Below are 24894 nucleotides of genomic sequence, written 5' to 3' on the forward strand. Positions count from 1 at the left end.
TGTTCGGACAGTCAACAGACCTGGCTTGCACTATAGCAGAGCACCGAATACCCAGATGCTCCTGAAAGGGCGTATGAAACCTAGGACTTTGGCTTCCCTGTTGATGACTGAGCTCACAGTTCTTGCCATTAGGATTTATTACAGTAGCTACAAATTACACCAGAAATGGACACATTGTAAACTGACTGTACTTCAATTTAAAAAAAAAAAATTAAAAATACAGTAAGTACAACCATATCATAAATTCTGCTAACTTGGAACTTGCATGGAATTGTTCATTTTCAGTCACATTCTATTCATAACATTCTGGATTTTATGATTTTAGGAACATGGAAGTTGAATTTGAAAATGGACTTGTTTGAATACAGACTAAATTGCTCTTAAATTCCTGATTTTTAAGTCATATTGAAAAAACAGGGGAAAAAGTCACATGAGAGAAGTATTTCAATTATGCTTTTGGTTGGCTGTAAACTTCTTTCAGAAGCATATTTTAGCGATTTTATTTACATAATTTATTGTGTTTTGTTTTAAAGATAATCCATTACAGTAAGAAAGGCTGTAGAAACCTAGTGCTGTCTTATAGGATTTAAAAAGAAGTGAAAAAAATCACGGAATAACGGAAGTGCAGCTCTCACCGAGTCTGTCCCGTCTCTCTGCAGCACCATGCAGGACGACATTTTTATTCTTCACGAGCAAGAGTATGACAGTTTGCTTGAATCCGTCTTCAAGACTGAGTTCTTGAGCCTCTTAGCAAAGCGTTATGAGGAAAAGACCCAGAAGCAACTACCTCTGAAATTTAGCAACACGTAAGTTGCGATCTGGGGCCTTGATCTCACTCCTGGGGTCCAGGCTGAGAGGCGGGGAGGCCTGCGGGGTGCGGCATGGGGTCTGACTGGCTCCAGTGGCTTCAAGGAGCCCTGGGTGCCTCAACTTTTCTGGTGGGCTCTTAGGACCTGCAGAAGAGAGTCCAGATGGTTGCCACAGACTTTGAAAAGGTCACTTATGCACTTCTGTCAAATAATGACTTCATCGAATGGTGCATTTTACTTACCCGCTGGACAAAGGTCACCAAGGTGAGGCTAGGAAAGGCAAATGTTTATATATGAGCAATAAAGGAATATTTTATTCGGCAGAGCAGACAGAAGTGGAGTGAGGCTCCTAGCAGAAGACAGTGATTGGAGTGGGAGCGCAAGTCCCCAGCTCAGTGCAGAATACAGCCTATTGGTGGGACATTCGGGGACTCGGGGGCTGTGATGGCGCGTGTCTTGTGTCTGGACTCACCTCCGTTTGCTTTAACATGGTCTCGACTTGTTAATTATGCTTGTCGCAGGCTTGAACTCAAGTTGAAAAAGGAGAACTGGGGTCCCTGGAGTGCAGGGGGCTCCCGGCAAGTGCAGTTCCACCAGGGCTTCGGTGACCTGGCCATCCTCAAGCCCAGCAACAAAGTGCTGCAGGTCAGCATCGGACCCGGGCTGCCCAAGAACTCCCGTAAGTGTTCGCGGCCACACGGGTGGGACCTCGGCTGGGCTTGGGGCTTCTGGGCTCCCTGCCTGGCCCTCCCTAACCCTGCTCTGGGCCGAACCCTTCTCCTGCCAAACGCTCACGATCCACGCACAGATCTGCAGGGGAAAGAACCTGCGCGTTTACTGCTTTCTGGGGCTGGGATTTTCTTCAGTTTGAAACATTTCAAACTAAACCGACACCAAGGCAAATGGGCGGGTTAAACCTTTCTGAATGATTTAATGGTTATGTGGCGCATTCCTGGCATTACAGTACTAATTGTGTTTAAAACAAGTCAGTTTGTTGGCTTTAAATTTCCCAGCCCTTTGCACTCTGATCTTGTCAACAATACAGACCTCATCCTTTCTGTCCATGTTAAAGAAACTGACCACGTTTACCACTCCCTGCAGGGCTTCACTGTGTTACTCTGCCTCACGTCTAGTATCGCCCTCCTTCACTTCCAGGTGCGTCATTAGAAGACGCACATGCACTGACTCACATCTCAGTCTAACTCCTTTATTGGCCTCTGATTCTTTTCTATTTATAGATGATATTTATAAAATTGTAACACACAGCATAAAGTAATCATATGTGCTATGTATTCCTGTAATGTAGGTATCTTTACAGAAGGCAGTCCATATATATGATCAGTGAAGAATATGCCAAGTACAAAATAGCCTTCTTTTTTCCTTAAAGACTACATTTTTTTTTTAATTTAAAAGAACATTTTTTTTCTAATGGAGGTACTAGGGATTAAACCCAGGACCTTGTGCATCCTAAGCACATGCTTTACAAATGGGCTATACCCACCCCCGTAAAACAGGCCTCTCTGACACCTGTCTACAATGTGCACGGTGGCACGTGCTGTAACTCACTAATACAGTACAGAGACACAGCCACTCAGGAACTGTTGGTGTCTATCTGTGTATCAGTTGGCAATTGCCAGAAGACAGCACATTTAGGTGGGATCTTTGAAGAGGGTTTTACATGAAAGGACTCTTCACAGAGGTATGAGCAGGGTTAAGGAAACAAAGTGGGGACTCAGGAGCAAGGAACAGCAGGGCATCACTATCACCCCTAAGCCTGAAGGGCGCCGCGGGAGGAAAGAGCTGAGACGAATGAAGGATGCAGGCAGGAAGCAGGTAGAAGAGATGCCCTGACTGCTCTCTCCTGGTGCTGGTGTCTCCGACCAGTGCCTCCCACTGGCCAAAGCCAACTGGGATGCAGAGGCTTAACAGTCCATTGGGCTCAGACCCCAGGGCACAGAGCCTGGCAAAGAAGCACTGCAGATCACCAGCAGGATGTGTGAGCAGTGCTCAGTAGACCCCAATACAGTGTCTAAGACAGTTTTACTACATCTGCATGGGGAGGAGGGGCAGGAAGGAGACACCCTCCCCTGGCCACGGTACTCTCACCCCAGGACCCGAGACCGGCTCCTTTGCTTCGTGCTCTTCCTGCCTTGTCCCTGTTCCCTTTACAAGGCACTCCCCCTGCACCCCGCTTCCAGCTGATTTAATCTTGCCCCCCTTCATGTCCTACTGGAGCCCTTGTTTCTTGTTGTCCTTTCTGACACATCATCTCTGCAGAGATCCCAGCTGGCCCCAGCGGCCCTCCCGCCCCAGCCCTGGTTCTGGCCCGCAGTGCAGCCCCATTACCACCGCTTGCCTTCTCACTCTGCACGCCTGTGTCAGGGCTACAGATCTGCTCCTACCCTCGGGGTCCCTGCGTTTACTTGGAAGACCGTAGCGCACGGCCTCTGGCGCGCGCGGCTCTGGGCGGAAGCAGAGGTGTCAGCGCCGCGGACCTGCGCGCCCGGGACGCGACGTGCCGCTCGGCTTCTGTGCCGCCGCGGGCAGAACCGGAGCGCCGGCGCTCGCTGTCGCATCTGTCTCTTTGGAACATCTACAAAAATAGAAACCCCTCTGCAAGCTTATTAATGCCTCTTTGTAAAGCCTTTGTGTCTCACATTTCAAAGCCCCGCCTCCATCAACGTGTCCTCGGGCCCCTCCCAGCCGAGAGCTGCGCGGCCGGCCTCCTGCAGACCCGCCCACACCTGCGGTCCAAACTTCTCACGCGTGTTCCCTGAGCACAAAAACCATCAGGAGCCTGAAACCAGCCAGTAGCGCCGACTCTCACTTTGTATTGCTGGTTTATTTCAGGTCCTACCCGAAGGAACACCGTTCAGAACCGGGGTTACGCCGGCAGGACCCACAATGCCAACTACCCGATGAGAGCCGCGCCTCCGCCCCCAGGTAAGCCTGGCGCGGCCGCAGGCTGGGGCCGCTGGCCGGGAGCCTCCCGGGTAAACACATCCGGAGGAGACGCGTTAGCAGATAAACGACCGCGCAGGAGTCCACCGTGAGCCAGTTCAGGGCCAGGTGTCATCCTCTCAACACGATGGCCCTACATGTGACCCCGAAATTCAGGGAAAGTTTTAGCTGATGAAACTGCACTCTGGCTGCATTTCGTTACCTGGTAATATTACTCCTTTAGGAAAGGCCTTGTACATCAGTCAGAGAAAAAGGAGTTCCTTGTCGGTGACAGCCAGAATGTCCTCAGCTTTGAAGTTGTAGGATGCTGCCTACATGGAAATAGGCGTCTACCAGTTGTAACCCTACCACCACTACCCAGCTCCAGCCAAACACCGTGAAAATATTGCACAACTAGTTAAAAACTTAATGAATAAATAGAAAATCTTTATTCTCAGTCAGGTAGAATCAAAGAGAACTGCTCTAAGAAAATAAAATATCTGAGAAAATTATAAAATTGATGCAAAAAAATTTTTTAGAGCTTATGTTTCATTTTTCTCATTTTTTAATGATAAAAATACAGCATGCAAGTGAATAAAATCCAAACCTGAATAAATAAGAGTTTTTGCCCTTAAAAATCTGTTTAGTGTGGGAAGAACTCTCTCAGAATTCACCAAATATTGCTCCATCATGCACAAAATTCAGTTAATAAAAAACAGACCCCGGAATGTTTGATTTTTCTTTTTAATGGAGGTACTGGGGATTGAACCCAGGACCTCATGCATGCTAAGCACGTGCTCTACCACTGAACTGTTCCCACCCCTGCCTCCCAGAATGTTTGATGTTAATAAGTTTAGGATTGTAGATCTGAAAGGGTCATCTTTGGACCACTCTTGACTCAAATCGTCCCAGACGATTTATAGCATTGTCCAAGATAAGCAATAAAAAAGCATTTCTTTTGTGTCCTGGCTTGGAATCTCACACTTGTATGCTAAAATATGGACGCCCATGCCCACCAGCGAGAAACTAATTTTCATCTCTTCTGGAGTCCTCATCCTGCCTGGCCCTGTCTGTCTTCCCCTCTGCCTTTATCCTTGAAGAAAATCCAAGCACAAAGGAAGCTAAGAGAACCAGTGTAGCATTGTGTTACTACTTATGCACCAGCCACCCGTGCAAAATCCTGGCCGGACCACCTAGAAAGCTCACTGGCCTCAGTTAGGTTGGCTAAAGTTGCTTCAGACCAAATACCTGACCTTGAGCATGGCTCCCAACCTCTGTATGTGACAGTTTCTTCATCAGTGAAATGAGCAATTGGACCCGAATCCTTTCGGTCAGCACTTCTCATACTATCTTTGGTAAAGGACCAGGGCTTGTTTGGTTTGGTTTATGTTTTCTTTCCGCCTTAATTTTCAGTCCATCACAAACTTTACTTTTGTAAGATGTAATAAAAATTACTAGAAGAATGAAATTTTAAAAGCATTTTAAAATACAAGCCAAAAGGTCTTATGAGATTCAGCAGACATCAAATATGTCTGTGAAACTGCTGTGAATGTTTCTAAATGCATACTCTTAATTTCTGAACTTTTCGAGGGTGGGTGGGGCACGAACAGCACAGAGCAACCCATCAGTGGACCCCCTTTGCATATCGTGACCCCAGAACACATCCTGCTCTGGATGGCCCTCTGTTGTCCTTGGCGACCCTGGCAGCAAGTGGGGTCTCACCAAGCTCCCTGTTTCTTTAATGAAGAAATTGACACTCTGAAAGGTCAGGTGCCTTGCTTCAGGTCAACACAGCTATCAGAGACAGAGCCAAAACTGAACTCTAGTCCTGCGTATAAACTAAGGGTCATCCCACTGGTACCAGAGAGTTCTTCTCTTAATTTGGATGGAAGAGGTCTTAGAATGGATTCACCAAAGTGTGCCTTGGAGAGTCTTGTTCCCCTTCCCTCCTGCCCAGATCTGTCAGTGGAAGAAGAGATAAGGGCTTCATCACACACAGCATGGAACGATAATGCCCCTTCAGCCCAGACGTGTGGTTTGGAGCCCAGCGCCAGAATCCATTACTTACTGGCTAATGTGATCTTGACTAGGAACAGTTGGCTAGGAGACCTTGCTCTATCAGGATTGATCCAACCATCCGCCACATTTGCCCTGCCTGTGTGGGATGCTCCTTCCACCTCCCACAGCCTGGGGCTCCTGCAGAGGACACCCAAGACCGACCCCTTGAATATGGATGTCCAGCTGTTTAAACAGCTGCCTGCCAGCCCTCTCTTGAATCATAACCTCATCATTTTTCTTAAACCTAAGAATGCACCTGCCAACTAGTTGCAGGATTTTCTTGACTGTGGGCTTTGAAACCCTGAACATCTATGTGGTGGTTCTACTGTCAAGTTCAACGTGGATGTGTGAGCGTCTGCTTTGTACCAGGCACTCATCAGGCAATTTACAATGTCTTAGCTCTATTCTTCTTAATGTATTAGCAGTTATGCCCTCCATTTTCTCAGATGGGGAAACTGAGTCCAGGCGAAGCTAAGTAACTTGCTTTTGGCTAATAGTTGGAAAAAATTTAGAGAGCCTTTTAGCAAAGTTAAACTTTGTTTTCACCTCTTTTCCTCTTCCTAGGATACCACCAGAATGGAGTCATCAAAAACCAGTTTGTGCCACATCCCCATGCTCCTGAAAGCCAGAGGTCCCATCAGAAGAGCCTGTACACCTCCATGGCCCGCCCACCCTTGCCACGGCAGCAGTCTGTTGGCTCAGACCGAGTGTCACAGACGCCGGAGAGCTTGGATTTCCTCAAGGTCCCAGACCAGGGAGCCGCAGGGTAAGAGTCACTGCCTGTGGGAGACCTCCGTCTCCATCAGTCACACTCAGGCTTGAGGATTCGGGGGGGTTGTCTGTGCTCCGTCTCCATCAGTCACAGTCAGGTCCGAGGATCGGGGGGGCTGTCTGTGCTCCGTCTCCATCAGTCACACCCAGGCTCGAGGACTCGGGGGGGGGCTGTCTATGCTCGGTCTCCATCAGTCACACCCAGGTTTGAGGATTTGGGGGAACTGTCTGTGCTCCGTCTCCGTCAGTCACACCCAGGTTCGAGGATTTGTGGGGGCTGTCTGTGCATGGTTCTCAAGTTCAGTTTCCCACCCACACATGTTGTAATCTAGCCCCCAGGCTGGGAGGCCCTTGGATGCCATTCCTAAAGTACAGCCAAGTTGATACCACATCACTCATTCTCCAGAGAGGGCTGCTCTTGGAAATATTAGAAGAGGTGTCCCCTTCAGCCCTGCGATCTGACTGCTCTGTGACCTTTTTCCTCTCTGGGATGGTTGAGGAATAGTGGGGCTTTTGGCTTATGACTGTGCCTGAAGTGCATAAACACAGCAGCTCACTGAAACATAAGGAGTGACATCCCAGCATCCTGTGAGGTGTACATGCTTGTTCATGAATACGGGTCTTCTGGGCTTTAAAATGAGAGCCTTTCTGCATTTCTGTAACAGAAAGTGAAGAGTGGTAAAACCAAGGCTTTTCGGTTGGAGGAAGTGAAGATTCCTTAACTCCGTGTAGAAATGCAGTTGCCAGTGTGGAAACGGGGTTGGACGTGTCCTGTGGAGTCACCGGGCATGTAGCTAGGGCCAACTTCAAGGCAAGTGTGTGACCTCTACCAGGAGGTAGATCTTGGCACCAGGAAACAAAAGCACATTCCAGTAGTCCCAAGATGAACTGTCCTAGAATGTAAGAATCACCTTGTCCCTGGACGTATTCAGGCACAGGGTGGGTGGAAATCTCCAGGCAGGAATATTGCAGAGTGAGATTGTCAAATGCCAGATAAGAATGAGAATCCTGCTTCAGCCCCTATTACCTGTCTAGAGTCGGACCTGCTACTTCCCTCTCTGAGCTTCGTTTTCCTTACCTGTGCACCACTATAGGGCACCAAGCTTGCAGGGGTGTTGGGGGGACTGGAAATAACATACATGAAGTACCTGCTGTGGTCCTGAGCATATGTGAGAGTCCACTCACTCAACTGTAGCTCGATGACCATGATGGTGTTGGTGCTGACGGAGGTGGTGGTACAACCCGTATCTCATGGTGGTTGAGCTGGTGACTTGCTGTAAGGGATCTTCCAACTCCATGTGATTCTCAGTGAGGGGTGTCCTTCTCTGCTGAACCCCACAGTGGGGTCGTTGCAGCCCCCACTTCCCCTCCCTCCTGCCCACCTCCGTTTTCCATTCTCGCCATATCTCTAGAATAATTGAAAAAAAAGAGGTTCACGTGTGATCAGGAGACTTGTGTACAAAATAGAGCCGTGCTGGGTGAGAAGCGACAGCTCCTTCCTCTGGGAGGGTGGCCACCCGTTCGCCTCTAGGCCCCACCCAAGACCACAGAGCTCTTGGGAGCTTTACCAGAGCTTCACCAGCCTCTCCCCTGGGGTTCCTTTGCCCCTAGCAAGTCTTACCTCATTTGGGCTTTAGAGGGGAGAGCACCTCAGTTTTATGCCGATGGCCGTCGGGAGAGTGGATGTCACTCTTAATCGGAGCTCTCTTTTTGCTCCCCCAGCTCTCGTGTACGTACCTGTATCCCGCCAGTTGCAATGATCATGGTCTACCTGATGGGCTCGGTCTAAAGAGTTAGTTCTCAAACCTCACTGTGCACCAGGATCACCTGGAGGGCTCCCTGACCTGTGTCCGCTGTTTCTGATTCAGTAGGATTGGGGCGGGGCCCAGGAATGCACATTTCTACCAAGTTCTCAGATGATGGTGATATTGCTGACATCTTGAAAACCACTGGTCAAGTCATTTTGATAAAACCAGGGCAGTTTCTGTGTTGAGGCAACAGGATTCTTGCCCCATAACCCAGACCTGCACTATTCAGTTGGACGGACTTCACTAAAATAATCACACAAGCCTTCCTGGGCCCAGTTTGACTTCCCAAAGTAGGCAGGGGATTAAAACCAGTCAGCAAAATGCGCCAAATCTCTTAGCTCTGTCTGCTAGCTTCCTACTTGCTTTGGTTTTGGCAAGCGAAACCATCTTTCCAGCCTGCTTTGCAAGTTACAGACTTGCACACCAGCCAGCAGGGAGCATCTGTCAGCCAAAAACAGGCAATTGAGGAACATTGTGTCTTACCCGAGGCTGCTCCCTTCCAGCCCTCAGCTGCGCGGTTCCTGATTGGAACTTCCTAACGCCCTATACCTCCTTCAGTCCTAAAGATCAGGCAGACGTGATGCTGTTTTGGCGAGGGCTGGCAGGCTGGAAGGAGAGGGCGTGCCCTTCACAACCACTGCAGTAAGGCAGTAAGAGTTTCCCGACTGTATATAAAACTGGTGTGTAAAACTCTTACTAGGCACACTGAGTGCTGGAGCCCCAAGAATTCCAGCCAGCCTCTTCTTTGTACCCTTCAATCTGCTCTGATGCAAATATTCCTTAAGAAATCACATTCTGGTCAAGCTGCTGAGCTTTTCACTTAGTATGTATTTTCTGAAACACATGACAGTTAAAATAATTTCTAATGTGGGCCAAGACCTTAGACATGCATTCCAGGAGCCTCGTGGTTACCTACATTTAACAGCTCCTCTTTGGTAAGAGAACGTGAGTTGCATTTATTCCATGGGAGGTTGTTGGAGCAAACGGAATTTCCGGATCCCAAGCTTGTATCTTTCCATAAAGATGAAAATTTCTCTTGGCATCACAGTTCCCATCAGTGCCCTTGACTTTCCCAACCTATAAGAGGGAGATTACCACCAACTCGCCTTGGACTTTCAACTCTTGGGTTCATCTTTCCTTTCCCTCCCCCGTCCCCAATGTACTTCTTTTTATAGACACATTTAGCCTAAGCAGTCATTTCTTTGGGATCATGTAACATAGATGGATAAAATCAAATGGTGTAGGTAGCACCTCGGGTTACTTCAGGGAAGTCTGTGTCAGTTTATTTTGGGTTCGGTCAATTTTGGGTTTTGGGGGAGTTTTTTGTTTTGCTTTGGTTTTTCTGGAGAGCACATGAAGCCTTCACTAAAGCAGTGACCACCCCAACTGGACTCTGCACCCTGGTCCCGCCACGTGTGTGCCGTGGCATGGTAGTTGTGATTGCCACCGTCGCTGTTAACCTTGTCCGAGAAAACTGAGACTTAGAGGGGGTCATTATCTTGCAGTGCCTTTGTTGTCATTTTGAACAGTCTGATTCAGGTTCGAGGCCTTTCCTGCTTCTCAGGGAATGAGAACCAGTAAAGCAAGAATCACATAAGCAGTTCATTCATCAGCCTTTGCTCTGGCTTCACTTGATTTGCCGATCGAGCGTGCTTCATATCCTCCCTCCTGAAACGGAGAGGTACATAATCTACGCCCAGGTCATTGCTGGAAGCATTAAAACCAGGACTGGCAATGTCTTTTCTGTTGGCCTTTTTAATCCTCTGGTCCATTTTATGGGAGGACAACTTCAGGAAATTTCGAGATACTCCAGAGAGTAATCCAACTAGAAGTTGGAGAAACAGAAAAATACTGAAAAGTGCTCCGTGGTGGGGCTTCTGGCCATGCCGCAAAGGCGGGGTCGATGGAAGAATTTAAATGCTGCCTGTGTGTCTCTTGACAAGATTCCCCTAATGGAGTCGTATTTTCAAGGGGCTTAGAATTTCTAACAAGTGTCCAATAGCAATATTTCTCAACCCATAGTCTACAGGAGCAGCAGCCGTATCCTGGCCCAGGCAGACACGAAGCTTAGGAATTCCTGGCATCCATTCCCACGTTTCCAGTAATGTTTATAGATTCAACCTTTTGGAACAGAGCACATTTTAAAGAGCCAATGAAACAAAATGCCATTATTTTCCTTCTTGGAATTCCAAGACATAAATTTCACATCTGCAGAACAAAGAAGTGATATTTGAAAGCTTAATCCCAGCTCACCCTGGCGTAGACTCGGCAGACCCAGTACCCCAGAAGTGTGGGAGCGCAGAGCAATTCACAGAAGGTGGCCTGGCCTTATGCAGAGCAAGGATTCACAGTTGCAAGGACTCGGCTTGAGACCCGGGTCATTTGTTCCTTCCTCCATTGATTCATTCATTGAATATTTACTGAGCCATGTGCCTTCTGTGTGCCACATGCTGGGCACGTGAATCGTTCACTAATTACCCGCTGCGCTGCCTCATGTGACTTAATCTTCCCACACCTGGCTGTCCTCACCTGTATCGTTGAGCTAGTAATCATAGAAATGGAAAGCCCACTTGGGGTTTCTTGAAGATTAAATAAGGGCTTTGTAAACTATAAAGCACAGTGCAACTTGGAAGTTTATTTGTATTTGTTTTATGATTGTTATTCATGTGCTTTGGTCTTGCAGGGAAATAATAATATTCTACCAGAATTGAAAAGTAGGCACCTCCAAGCCCCATGAGGACATTCCAGAACTCAAGCCTTGGGCCTGCAGAGAGCTGTGGACTCCGTGAGGGTCTAAGCTTCGGCACTGTTGGCTTTAATGGGGGTGAGGGGTGGGGATGAGCAGCCTAGGGAAGTGAAGACGAGGGGACGAGTCGGGGAGCCGCTCCCCCCGCCCCACCCCGGCACACACACACGTAGTAGCCGGGCCGCTCTCTGTGGGCTCCGAGCAACAGCAGCGCAGAGAGCCATGAGGTGACACTGCAGCAGACACGAGCTGCGTTTCAATAACATAGTCTTAGACTCCCTCTCCTGCTATACTGTTCCAGTCTCTTTCTAGTTAAACATCCTTTGTTCTAATCACCATAACAACTCACATCCCATGAAGAGTGAATGAACAGTCCTTCACTTTACAGTGCTTTGTAGTCATTGATGTCACTTGGCGTTCTGTGTTCTCGTGGGCTTCTGGCATCTGGTGAGACCGGGCATCTGTCCAGGAGGGCTCAGAGGTCGGTCGGTGGGCATCCGGATGTTTCAGGGCAAAGGCACCACTTGGACTCCCCAGTCACTAACACAGGACTTCTCTAGCAGTGAAGTTTGCACAAAGCAAGATGGGTGCAATGTGCTTGATTACTCTGGAAACTTTATGGTGTGGGTTATGATCTGACTGCATTATTAGGTGTCTTAATGCCCTAATCAGAAAAGGGCCTGCTGTAAAAGCAAGGTACTATAGCTGAGCTGTTTTGTGTGTTTGTTTTCTTAATGAAGAATAGACACAATGAAGTGGTCCATGTGTACAGTCATCCCTTGGTATCCTCAGGGGACTGATTCTGTTACACACACATCCTCCATGTACCAAAATCTGCAGATGCACAAGTTCCTTATATAAAATGGCACAGTATTTGCATATAACTTATGCACACCCTCCTGTATGCTTTAAATCATCTCTAAGTTACTTATAATACCTAATACAATGTAAATGCTATGTAAATATTTGCCCTGCCCAGCAAATTCAAATTTTGCTTTTTGGAACTTTCTGGAATTTTTTTCCAAATATTTTCAATCTGCAGTTGGTTGAATCCACATCTGGGATGCAGACCCCACAGATATGGAGGGCTGACTATACAAATTACCCTGAAATGATGGATCACACAGTAACAGGAAATCTAAATTACACGGTGCCAAAGTTACATATAATGAAACACTGTATTTGCTCTGAGATGAGGAATTTTATAACTACGTACAAATTTGTATAAAGTGAACCTTTATTGTTGAAATGGCAATAGGACAAATAACTGTCTTTGTGAGTCTGAAATTCTTGCTCCAACCCTCATTATCCCAATGAAGTAATTGTTTTTATAACAGTTTGCAATCATGTGAGGTTTATTTGGTGCAAATTATCATAAAATACAATTGGTACCAAAATGATCTAAAGCCTATATGACCTAAAGCCAAAATGATCTATATGCATTATAGAATAAGTCTAGACAAAGCGCTTTCCTGAAAGTGTAACTTCTCGGGGCACGAGGGTCTTGCTTGCTGTGTGAGAAAGTCTGGATTCCTTTCCCGTGGGTGTGAGTCGAGTCTGCAGGCACCTAAAAGGCCCCGTTAAATCAGTTTCTGGCAGGTCCCCGAAAGCCGTGGTCTCGCCCTGGGTTATTGATTGCACAGGACCGCCACCTAGTGGTGGGAGGAGATGGCCTGATCTGAGTGTCCAGCAGACGGGAAAGTGGCTGTTCTCGCCGACGTTTTCTGTGGTGGTTTCTGGTCTCCAGCGTGGGGAGGTGGAGACAGCCATCGCCCCATCGGCAAAGGCGTCCTGTGTTCCACGGTACATCTGATAGTAGAGATTTTGTTGCAAGCTCTCTGTAGAGTCTTCCTTGAACTAGAAAAAGGGCCTGGGCCATTGCCTGAATCCCTTTTTTTTTAACCCCTGAGGACACTGATCCCTAAAGAGGTGAAGTGATGGGCCCAAGTCACGTGCCAATTGGGGGCAGAGGGGCGCCTCAAACGCAGGGCACTGACTGACTCCAAAGCCGGTGTTCCCTCTGCTGCTACTCCTTCAGAGCTTGGGGAGTGAGGCCACATGGTCTCCCTGGGCCTGGCCCCGGGTCCAGGGGCTGCAGTGGTGAGAACAGGCCCCGCCCCCTGGACCGCTGCATCGACCCCCTGCTCTAAGCAGGCGCGGGGGCTACCACAGGGTGTGGCAGGGGGTGAAACAAGATCCAAAGGCTGAGCAGGAATTTACAGTGCTGGCTGGGGGCTGGGGAGCATGACCAGAACCCGGGGCCAGAAAGATCAGTGTGGCTGGAGCTCTGGTGGCCCGATGCATAAGCCTCATGCGGTCCAGTGATGAAGCCAGCAGGAAATTCTAGGAACCCACGTCAGTCATTTCGTGGAAGTGTTGTGAGGGTAAAGGAAGTAACGTCTGAAAATACCCAGCACAGTGCCTTGCCCAGGGCTCCAGGTAGGGGTTCCCAGACCATGTCCCATCTGTCAACACTAACAAGAAGAGTGAAGACATGCGTAGATGTGAGAATGACGCAGGAGTGACCTGTGAGGAGGAGGGCTTTGCTGTAACTGGCTTGCTTTGCAAAGGTGCTGCCCACCTGGAGCAGCTATATCCCTTGCTGGTCACAGAGGACATTTAAACAGGAAAGAGCTGGACAGTGGTGACCTCAGGGTTGCCTGAACAGCACCTTTCCTACTGCAAAATGCGGAGCTGCTCTCCACCTCCACATCCGCTCCCCATCAGACAGTCCCCTGGTCCACACTCTGCTCCCCAGCAAACAACACCTCCTCTCAGAGCTCCCTGGGATCTCTCCCCTCCCAACTGTGGAGTGCTGTGAACCCCATTCAGCCAAGTGATAAATGACCAGATGACTTTACACTGCATGGTAGCAGTTGTCCAGGGCCTGGGACAATCAAGCCCGCGGTTGCCAAGGGTCTACTGTACACGGGAGCCCAAATTTCCCAGTAATCCCTGAGGTTTTACTTTGATTGGTTTTACTCTGACTTATCCTGAGGAAGTAGGCTCTGATGCCTTGGGATCAAAGACCATGCAGTGGTTGTGTTCACACAGATGTTTAAACAGCCCGCCTCAGCTCCATCCGTTCCTCCGCTCTGCCCTGGTTCCCACCTGGGACTCCCAGCAGCTGCTTGCATACATTCTGGGTATCAACAGAGCGCTGTGGAGCCCAGTGGGGCCTGTGCAATTTACCTTTTTTTAAGCAGCTTTCTTGAGATATAATTTACGTACTATAAACTCACCTGTTGAAAGTACAATTCAGCAGTTTTTAGCATAGTCCCAGAGTTGTGCGACCATTATCATTATCTAATTTAGGAAGATTTTTGTCACCCCAAGAAGAAACTTTCTTCCCCTTAGCTGTTATTCCCCCAACCCCTGGCAAGCAGTACTCTACTTTCTGTCAATATAGATTGGCCTTTTCTGGACATTTCATATAAATAGAATCATCCTTCTTTTGTTAAATTTATTCCTATGTATTATATTATCTTTTAGGTATTGTAAGTGTAATTTTCTCAGTTTCATTTTTGGATTGTTCATTGCTAGTGCATAGAAATATAGCTGATTTTTATATATTGATCTTGCATTCTATCCTGCTGAATCTTTTTATCCTAATAGCCATTTAGTGTATTCCTTAGGATTTTCTATGGGCAAGACCATCTTATCTGCAGACAGTGGTATTTTTACTTCTTTTCCTATCTGTGTGCCTTTTACTTTTCTGGACTTACTGCTCTGGCTGGAGCTCCCAGTGCAGTATTGAGCAGAAGTGGTGAGCTGACATCCCTGTTTTATTCCTGATTTAGGGGAAAATCGTATTTTTCACCAGCAAATATGATGTAGGCTATAAAAGTCTGTGGACAGGGGCTCCCAACCCCAACCAGGGCTTAGATTTCTACCAAGAGATGTGAGAAGACGCCGGTGTGGCCTGCAGCAGGCTGGGGTGCTGGGAGCGAGCAGGGCCACACCTGGCAGGGACTGGGTAGGCCAAGAGCGGGGATGTTAGAAGGATTTTCAGTGGAGGGTGAGGTGAGCTAATAAATGCTGAGCTGGGGTGATGTTTGGAGAGCCCAGAAAGGCAACTGGCAGGAAAGACATGAAGAGGGAGGAATTGGGAGGCCTCCGTCAGTGCTGGATGCAGATGGGCAGAGGAGCAAGGGGGCCGATTCCCAGGATGGCTGCAGGCAGGATGGTCCTTCTTTTCAGAAGGTCATTCAGCTGCATCTCCTGCCCAGAGACTGCACCTAAGTCCCAGTACTCTTGGGCTGCAGATGCCTTAGCAACCTGCATTAGTGGTGGTAGATTTCTCCCTCTGGACATGAGACCAAATCTCCATCTGTGAACATCTGGGGAGTGTGTGTGCACACGCATGTGAGCCTGCACGCGTACGTGTGCATATGTGCATGGGCCCTCCCAACCCTGCTCTCTGGAGCCACCAGGCTGGAGGCTTCCTCCCTCCCAGGGTGTTCTAATGCTCATACCCACTCCATTTCTTGTTGCTGGGAAATCAGATGACTTGGGGTATCCAGGCTAATGGCTCTTATTAACCAAATGCTGACACACCCCTAATATATAGGTTGCTTAATTAAAAACCTGCTTGCCCAGCCAGCTTTCAGAGAAGCAAGCACTTCTCAAGCAGGGAATGGGGATTTCCAGTAGATGAGGAAGGAAGTGATGTCATGCTAATGATCTATACCATGCCTTTGCTCCACGATACAAGAAAAGTGCTTGGTTGGGGTGGGAAGGTGGGGATGGGGGTGGGTCTGAGGAGAGTGGAGCCTGAGTTACCTTCGGGTTTGCTCCCTCCTACACAGGGAACCCCAGGAAGCACCCAAGGACCCCCGCCCCTGCTGGGGACAGTACTACACTCAGCTGGCAGCCAGCGCCCCCTTATCCCTAGCCAGCCCTTCATGGTCCGACCCGCTCATCCTGCAACCAGGAGCATCCATTATCACCGGACCTCAGCAAGGACGGTGGGGCTCTGCCTTCTTTAGAGCGCAGCTCAAAACTGGGTGTGCTTTTTCCTTCTAGAACTCAGGCCCCAGGAAATGCCCTCCCTTTTCCTCTCTCCTCCCACAAGTGTTAACAGACCTGACCAGCCCCACTATGTTTTCAGCCCAACCACTCTTAGAAAGAAATCTTAAGTTTCTTTTGAAGGAAATGAATGTCAGCCTTAGTATAGTTAGTCCTTAAGCAAAGGAGGGGGGGGTGTTTTCTATATTTCTTTTTCCTAAATGCATTTTATGAACGTATTTAATAAGTAGTTGTTCCAGACGTTTAAAGGTCTTGCTAATTAATGACAAGCTGTAGTTAACATTGAGATCTTGACTGAAAAAAAAAAAAGCACAACCTAAAAGTTGAGAATTATGTTTCAGTCAGTGGACATTTCTGAGGACTTGAAGCTTGGGAGACATCCTCTCGGACAGCTCTAAGGGACAGCTCCAGAGAGATAAGGGAGGAGCCAGGATATATAGGAGCTTTTGCAACCAGGTAATTGGACCATCAAAAGATTACTGTTAATTAAAGAAAACCAGGTATCTAAAGTTGAGGAATTTAGTGCTTTTCCATGTATGGGAAGGTGTAAGAGTCTGGGCTCACTGGAATCATTCCTTTGATGTGCACCTTGGCTGTGCCTTCCCATCCCGAGTCTCCTCAGCGTGCACCCTTGGGGGTGGCTGCAGCGGGTGATGCCGCCACCCTGTTTCCATCCTGAGTTCTCTCGGGGCGCACCACTTGGGGGGAGGGCTGCAATTGATGGCTGCAGCATCCTTTGTTTACTGATATGGCAGGCCGTATTTTTCATTCGCAGAGACAATGTATGTATGAATGGTGACTGGAGGCAGTGTGGTATGTAGAAAGGCTACATTTAAAGCTAGCAGACCTGGATTAGGGTTTCAGTGCTGGAGGTATTTTTGACCAAGGGGAGGAAGGAGGTGCTGCTGGGCATCCGAGGGGTAAAGGTGAAGGATGTTGCTAAACACTCTGCAGAGCACAGGACAGCCCCCTCAACAAAGAATTATCTGCCCAGAGTGTCAAGACTGCTGATGTTAAGAAATTAGTCTGGATAAACTTTTGTGCAAGAACATTCCATAGCAGCATTTTTTTGTAATGAAACTGGAATCATTCCAAATGACCATCAACAGTGGACTGGATTTGGATGCACTGGAACAGGGTAAAGCAATGAGAATGAATGAACCACAGCTACGTGCACCAGCAATGTTCACTGCAGACATGGAGTGAGTGACCGTAACATGTGATTCCTCTTACACAGTTAAAAAAAAAAAAAGGAGGCGGGGGGAAGCTACAAGTATTGTTTAGGGATACTTATGTGCATGGTTAAAACTCCAAAAAGGAGCATTAATATAAAATGAAAGCTTGGGGGTTCATTCTGGGAGGTATTACAGTTGAGGAGAGACACTTGCGGGCTTCTGTGGCACAGTTCTGCTTCCATAGTTGGGGGAGGATAGGTACATGACTGTTTTATCCTTTAGATGCACAACTATGTTTCATTAACTTTGGTAGCAGTATGTGTCTTTTCCACGCTTCCTTTTATGCTGGGGACACAGCAGCAGCCCATCTTTATGAAGAGCTAACTCTGTGCTTTTGCAACAACCTTGTCAGAGACAGTGTTTTATTCTCAGAGACAGTTGAGGGAGTGACATGTCTTTCTAATGTTGAAGCTGGATTTGAACTTGAATCGGCCGGTGCTGCTGCCTCCTGTTGGGTCCCGTCTCACCTGCCTCCACTCTCTCCACAGGGTCCGGAGACAAACAACCAGCCGGCCTCCCCCAGCCGGAGGCAGACCCAAGCCCCAGCCCAAGCCCAAGCCCCAGGTGCCACAGTGCAAGGCTCTGTATGCCTATGATGCTCAGGACACAGACGAACTCAGCTTCAATGCCAATGACATTATCGATATTATCAAAGAAGGTAGGTGAATGGCTGGCTGGCTGGCTGGCTGGCTGAGTGGGACCACCTCCAAGGGCATATAGTCGCATTGCTATAAAAATGAGTTTAAATGTGATGGAAATTTATGGGCTTCTGAAACTTGCAGAGGTAGGTCAGGCTTTAAGCTCAGTTTGGTCAAGACTCCAGCTTTTTTTTTTTTTTTTTTTTTTAATGCTTCTTTTAGCTTTGCCCTCTTTGTATATATTTCCTTCTCAGGCCATTTTTCCTCATGGTACCAAAAGGGCTACATCAGTTCCAGGCCAAAAAAGGGCTACAACCAGCTCCATGTCTAAAATCCACGTTACCTCTGAAAGTTATTCTCTTAGCCATTGGACAGAAGTTCTAAGTTTCACTCAGATTGGACCACATTGGTCATGTGTCCATTCCTGAACCAATCTCTGTAGGAAGACAGGCTGTACCCTGAGTGGGTTAGACCCGGTGGGGACTGCCCCGGGAAGCGGGATTTAGGTACGTCCCACCCAAACTTCCGGGTCTCCTCATGTAGATGGAATGGAAGCCAGGGGGGTAACCTGTAACATTCATTATAAAAGTGGTCCGTGGGCTTGGCTGAAGGCTTTAGTAATTTGGTAGAGAGGGTAAGTTAGAATATAATATACATGGACTCAAATACATCACTGCTTATGGAAGCATGAAGAACAACAGTAACTCCTAACTTAGGATGTTAGCAAAAGCACCGTGAAGGAAATGGCATTTGTGGTGAGGGATGGGAGACAGAAGGGGGAGCCATGGAGGCTAGAAAGAGCGAGTTGTTTTAGGAAAATGAGCGGACACTAGACTGCGGTGCAAGAATCCCAGAGATGATGTCTTGAGGGGTGAGGTGGAGCCAGAGTGGCCTGGTCATTGGCAGGGCTAGCTTTCAGGAAGAGGTGGCCAAGGGCAGTTCTAGGAAGCGCCTGCGCTCACTCCGGGGAGAATTCTAGGACCAGCCTCCTCCTAAACAGCCTCTGGGCACTAGCTTTACCTCCTATAACTGTCTGGTTTTCTACAGGTGTTACTATTTTAAGCCATTTAGTATCCTTCAAAAGTTGGAATAAATAAGCATTAAAATAAACCCTTAGTAACACAAACCGGTTTTTTATCACCAGCTTTGTGCAGCAAAAATACGGGAAATGACCTAACATGCAGTGACAGGGATTAGTGACGTCAGCACTGCTGTGTCTGTTCAGTGAACTTGGGTGCAAAAAATTTTGTGTTAAAGATAATGATGCAAAAGGACAGTAAATTTATTTAAGTGGAAACTTGTTCATGGAGGAAAGGAAAAAGTTAGGTTAGAGACTATGGACTGCCGTCTCAATTTTGTGAAAATATAAAACACATGGAATAGAACATGTTAAGTGGCCTCAAGTGTTGACTTCTGAGGATTACTTTTCATTTCTCAAAATTTTCTAGAAGTCACGTGTACTGTATCATTTGACCAGTTATCTGTGTAAAATGTAGAATCTGAGAAGTGATCAAAACGTGCTATAAATGATTGCTATAATGTAAACAGGGCTAGATGTATAGGAAGCCAGGACAGCACAGCACCAGAAACAGACCCGCGTGCACGCAGGTACTTAATACATGATAAACGGGGCATTTGAAATAGGGGAAAGGACAGGCAATTACCTTCCACTTTGAAAAGAAAGTAAGTTTGATCTCTACCTCATACACAAATATCAGGTGAATTAAAGATCTAAAATATATATAACTAAGTTATAAAAGTCTTAGAAATAAACCTAGAATATTAATCTTTGGGTGAGAAAAGCCTTCCTAAGGAAGCTGTTAAACTCAAAAACCATATAGGATTTAACCTCATAAAAAGGCTACATTAAAACCGACATACAGTGAGCAGCACTAGGTGCAAAGTTAAGTCATAGGAAACAGACTAGGAAAAAATGTCTTCCATATATAAGTAGCTCCTCCACATGAATAGTAAGACAAGTAATCCAGCCCCAAAGTGGACAGTCTCCCGAGGCAGGCAGTGCACAGCAGAACCTCCTTCATCAGTGAAATGCGAAGTGAAGCTTTCACCTGTGGCACCAGTGAAGATGAAAATGTGACACGGTCCACATTCCTTCAACCAAATCGTTCGAGTTTCAGAAATCAGAGACAGGAGCGGGGAAGTTGATGATAATGGTGTATATACACAACATAGAGCATCGAACACCCCTTGCAGGTCCCAGGCCAGCAACGTAGCCTCAGTGTTTCTGCTGTGGGACCTGAGAGCCTTCCCACTGGGCGGAAAGAGACATCATAAACAAGCCCACGTCCGATCAGGTCAAGTTTTGCCATCAAATGAGTTACAGAAAACTTCATTTTCAGAACTTGCTGGATTTTGTCATTGTAAATAAATGGTGGATTGTAGGAGCTGTGCTTAGTCAGGTAAATCAGGTACCTCCTTTCACCAGTTACTGCTGGAATAGACTTTTGGCAAGGGAATTTAACAGTATTTACCAAAATTGTAAAACGCCCATGTCAGAATGGTTACTTCGGATTTATATATTAACCCTCCCCCCCCCCCAAGATAAGTCCCAAGTAAATAAATATTTAACTGCATCAAAGAAACAAACTGCATCAAAGAAATACTATCAGTATGGGAAAGGATTTCTAAAAGTGATTAAAAAAAACTAAGAAGCTGTGAAATAGACCATTTGATTCAACTGCTTATGTATTAAAATGTCATAAAAAGTTAAAAATGAGAAGCGGGCTGTCTGTAACTCATTTAGCAGATTCACTAATATGTAAAGAACTCCTAATCAATAAGATTGAGACCAACAACAAACAGGAAAATAGGCAAATGATCTGAGCAGTGGCATCTAAGAGCTGTGGAAACTCTACATACAGATAGGAAGTGATCTGAAGTCTTAAGGTTAGAAGAAGTGCAGAACATGTAGTAGGCCATCAGTTGTGGACAAAAGGGGTAATTTTTGTAACTACTTGCTTTTATAGTCATGAAATACCTCTGGAAGAAAGTATAAGAAGTCATACTGCTCACCCTCAGAGAAGGGGTCTGGGTGGCTCTTTTCACTCTATCCTTTTGTACGGTTCAAAGTATTACCTATTACAAAAAGTAATTTTGCTTTTCTTACGAAGAATAGATGGTGCATGTTCTTTGACCCGAGAATCTATCCTATAGAACTACTTGCACATGGGCATAAAGATGTGTGTGGACATTTATTGCATTAATAGTGAAAAATTGGGGAACAAATGTCCATCGATAAAGGAATGGTTGAATTTTGGCATATAGTGCCACTGTTTACAAAATGAGATACACACACGGAAGGATTACTGAGTATTTAAAAGCAAGATGCAGAATAGTTAGATACAGAATGTTCTGTTTAAAATGAATGTAATGGGGAGGGTATAGCTCAGTGGTAGAGTGCATACTTAGCATGCACGTGGTCCTGGGTTCAATCCCCAGTACCTCCATTAAGAAAAAGAATGTGTTTATAATCACAGAAGAGGATCTGGAAGAATATATACCAGATGCTCATTACTGGTGAAGGGTCTGGGGCTAAGGTGGGAAGTAAGGATTGTGAGGTGTTGCCTGTGAGTTCCCCCAGAAGGGTTCTGAGATGGCCTGAGGAGTGTGAAAGGTGCAGCGGGGGAGTAGCCCCCATGGAAGAAAAGGGGGGAAGCACGATTGGAGCCATCAGACCCCAATTCCACCAGGCGGTCTGCCGACCCAGCTGCTGCTCCAGGGCCAGGACTGCTTGTGGGGGAGGCTGGAATGCCGGGGCCCCAAGGGGAGCAACCCAACTGTCTCAGGCTGGGCACACCCCCCAGGGCCGGCAGCTGGAGCCTGGCAGCAAAACCTCACATCGAGGTTAAGAAGGGAAAGAACGAGGATGGAGCTCAGTCCCGTCGCCCGTGGGCTGCACCCTTGGGAGCGGGGCGCATCTGGCCTGGGCAGAAAGCCTTGCTCACCTTCACTTCCGCTGTCTCCCTGCAGACCCTTCTGGCTGGTGGACAGGTCGGCTGCGAGGCAAGCAGGGCCTGTTCCCCAACAACTACGTGACCAAGATCTGAGGCGCACGGAGGCTCGGACGCAGGGACGCAGGGGCTCCAGGCAGAGACGGGAGGGGACGTGTGGGGGCTCTCCTGCCCCGTGGCGAGCAGCTGCTTCTCCAAGGCCTGGAGCTATTCTGGCGCCTTCCCCGTGGAGGACCTCGAAAAGCTGGGCTGGGGACAGGGAATGTTGCTCCGTAAATGATCCTAAAAGGCAGCCTATTCGCAGGCACCCAGGAGGGCAAAGCAAGCATCCAGTAAGACTTATTTATTCTATTTAAACCTGGTGGGAGGACAGGCGAGGTCCACGCAGACCTCCTGGCTCTACCAAGACAGCACCTGCTCGCTCCCCAGGCCCGGGGAATGGCTGGACGCGGCCGCTGACAAGTGCCTTTAATTTAAGAGCACATTTCTCTCATCCTTCTTTACCTTACCTGCACACACATTCCTCTGGCACCTTCCCTCAGGGAGGACCGGCTCCCTGCCCGCGGGGCTTGGCTGAGCGTGCACTTCCCGCCGGGGCGCTGGGTGACTTTGCTGGGACCAGCAGGGCTGTCCGCCAGGCTTGCTCTGGGTCTTCAGTTGGAATGTGGCTGGCCCATGTTGGTTTTTGTGATTAATGCTGTACCTATTACAAGAAGGATCTCTTTTTTCAAGCTGTACATTTATTAAAAAAAAAAAAAGATCGTATACTGTATATATAAAAATCTCAAGATGGTAGAAACATGTATGAATGTACTGAGTAGTATCCCACTGTACTCACGCATAAGGTAGGCCTTACTACGGACTCACACCGGGTGCTGACAGATGTGCACTGCTCCTTTCCAACTATAGCATCAGTGTTACTGCTTTCTAGTTCAGTCCTGCAGACCCTCCTAACCCTCTCGTAGGTAATTTTCCTCTGTCCCCTCCAGCCCCACCCCATAACCCCTCCCTCCTCCCTCCTAAATAAATAAAGGAATCAGTGAACCACCCTGTTCTTTCATGATGTTTGTCTGGGTTGAATTGTTCCCCCCTCCCAGAGGAAGTATGAGGTCCTAACCCCCAGCACCTTACTTGCAAATAGGGTCTTTACAGAGGAAATCCAGTTAAAATGAGGTCATTAGAATGAGCCCTCATCCAACACAACTGGTATCTGGATAAAAAGAGATTTGGACCCAGATCAACACACAGAGGGGGAGAAGATGATGTGACGGGTCTGCCATTGACATGCCAGGGAGGGGGCCTGGAACAGATCTTTCCATCACAGCCCTCAGGAGGAGCCAGCCCTGCCCACACCTGCACCTCGGACGTCCAGCCTCCACAACTTAAGGCAGTAAACTGCTGCTGCCAAGCCACCCAGCCCAGCACACCGAGGCAGTGTTTACTCCAGTAACAGTGAAAAGCTGGAAACGTTATGTCCATCCATAAGGGGGACCATGCCTTCTTGGTCTGTCCTTCTTCAGTGGCCTTAGCGATTCTTAAGTTCCTGGGCAGGTAGGGTGTGACAGCACACCTTTGTGTCATTCAGGATCCCCATGTCCTTGGAAAACAAATTATCCAGGGTTACTTATTAGGGACAAAGTATATCATTTAATTCTGTTTTACTTCAAGAAGAGAGTGCAAACTTCATTCGCTAACAATAGCAAATAATGTTTAAAGTATATTTCAGCTCCAGTTGATGATTAGTTAAAAGAGGAAAATAAAGTGTGATGACACGGGGAAGGGGAATTCTGACACTAAGTCTCTTTACATCTTAAAAGGGACTTCCAATTTCACACTCCTAGGCTCAGTGACAATGGGAGAAAGGCGACAGAACTAGAATTCGAACAACCCCCCACAGCCTCAAGTTACAGGCTGCTTTCTCGCAGGCAGGACCACCCAGATCGCCCTCATGCGTCACCTGTGTCACCGCCAGCCCCTGTCCCAGCCCCCACGCGCCTCACCCAGGGCCGGGCTCACGGGAACGCTCAGCACACGTTGCCTAAGTAGGAGACTGAATTGATGTTTATAGTTGAGGACACACGAACCTAGGTTTCCTCTCATCTCTGGATCTAGCCAGGCCTGCTGTTTGTTCACTGTTCAGTTAAGCAGACAGGAGAGTAGTTCAGGAATCACTCAAGCAGGGAGGACATACAGAGGAGCAAGGGCCATGCCTGCCTTCTAGAACTGCCATTTCATGTGGGAGAAGGGGCATGTGTGTGCACATACCTCATGTGCATAGCAGTAGAAACTGCCCTGTACCTGTAAAAACGTGACAGATCCCTTCCACTGACAGTTTAAAGTAACCCAGAACCATGTGAGCAGGCTTGAACTCGGACCCTAGGGCAGAGGTCTTCAAACTAGCCGTGGACCAGCAGTTCCCAAACCCTGGCCTCAGAACCCCTTTATACTCTTGCACATTCCTGAGGCCCTCTGAGAGTTCTTCTTGAGTGGGTTTTAGCTGTCAGTACTTACTAGAAATTCAAACAGAAAATTTTAAAACACCAGCAATCACACGCTTTCCATCATCACATGTCATATAGCCTCTGTAGGATTCTACCATAAACTACTGACAGAATGAGAGTGAAAAAAGTAAATAACATCCTAGGATTATCATAAAAAGAGTTTGACCTCCTAGACTTCTGAAAACCAGACACATTTTGAGAACCACCAGGCACAGTAAGTGCTAATGAATGGGGGATGCAGCAGGGAGAGGAGCTGGCTTTCTGAAACATCACGCCAGGGGCCATCTTGTCACCCAGCTCAGGGAAAACTGACACCCAGGGCGAGGGCAACGCCGAAGCCTTCTTTATGAGCTTGCTGCCCCACCAGCAAGGGTGTGGACCACCCACAC

At 47.7% G+C, this 24894-nt stretch overlaps 1 protein-coding gene across 1 annotated transcript in view; it reads left to right on the forward strand.

The window, feature by feature from the left end:
* Positions 1–23052, forward strand: part of MYO1E (myosin IE) — a 190477-nt gene extending 167425 nt beyond the window's left edge. The window contains exons 23-28 of the mRNA XM_006182336.3: positions 660–806; positions 1331–1488; positions 3660–3752; positions 6372–6573; positions 17884–18053; positions 22024–23052. Coding sequence (XP_006182398.2) covers positions 660–806; positions 1331–1488; positions 3660–3752; positions 6372–6573; positions 17884–18053; positions 22024–22100 — 847 coding nt within the window. The 3' untranslated portion in view covers positions 22101–23052. The remainder of the gene's footprint in view (positions 1–659; positions 807–1330; positions 1489–3659; positions 3753–6371; positions 6574–17883; positions 18054–22023) is intronic.
* Positions 23053–24894: the final 1842 nt, after the last annotated feature.

The sequence above is a fragment of the Camelus ferus genome, chromosome 6, assembly GCF_009834535.1.
Source record: "Camelus ferus isolate YT-003-E chromosome 6, BCGSAC_Cfer_1.0, whole genome shotgun sequence".
In the NCBI taxonomy this organism is placed as follows: domain Eukaryota; kingdom Metazoa; phylum Chordata; class Mammalia; order Artiodactyla; family Camelidae; genus Camelus; species Camelus ferus.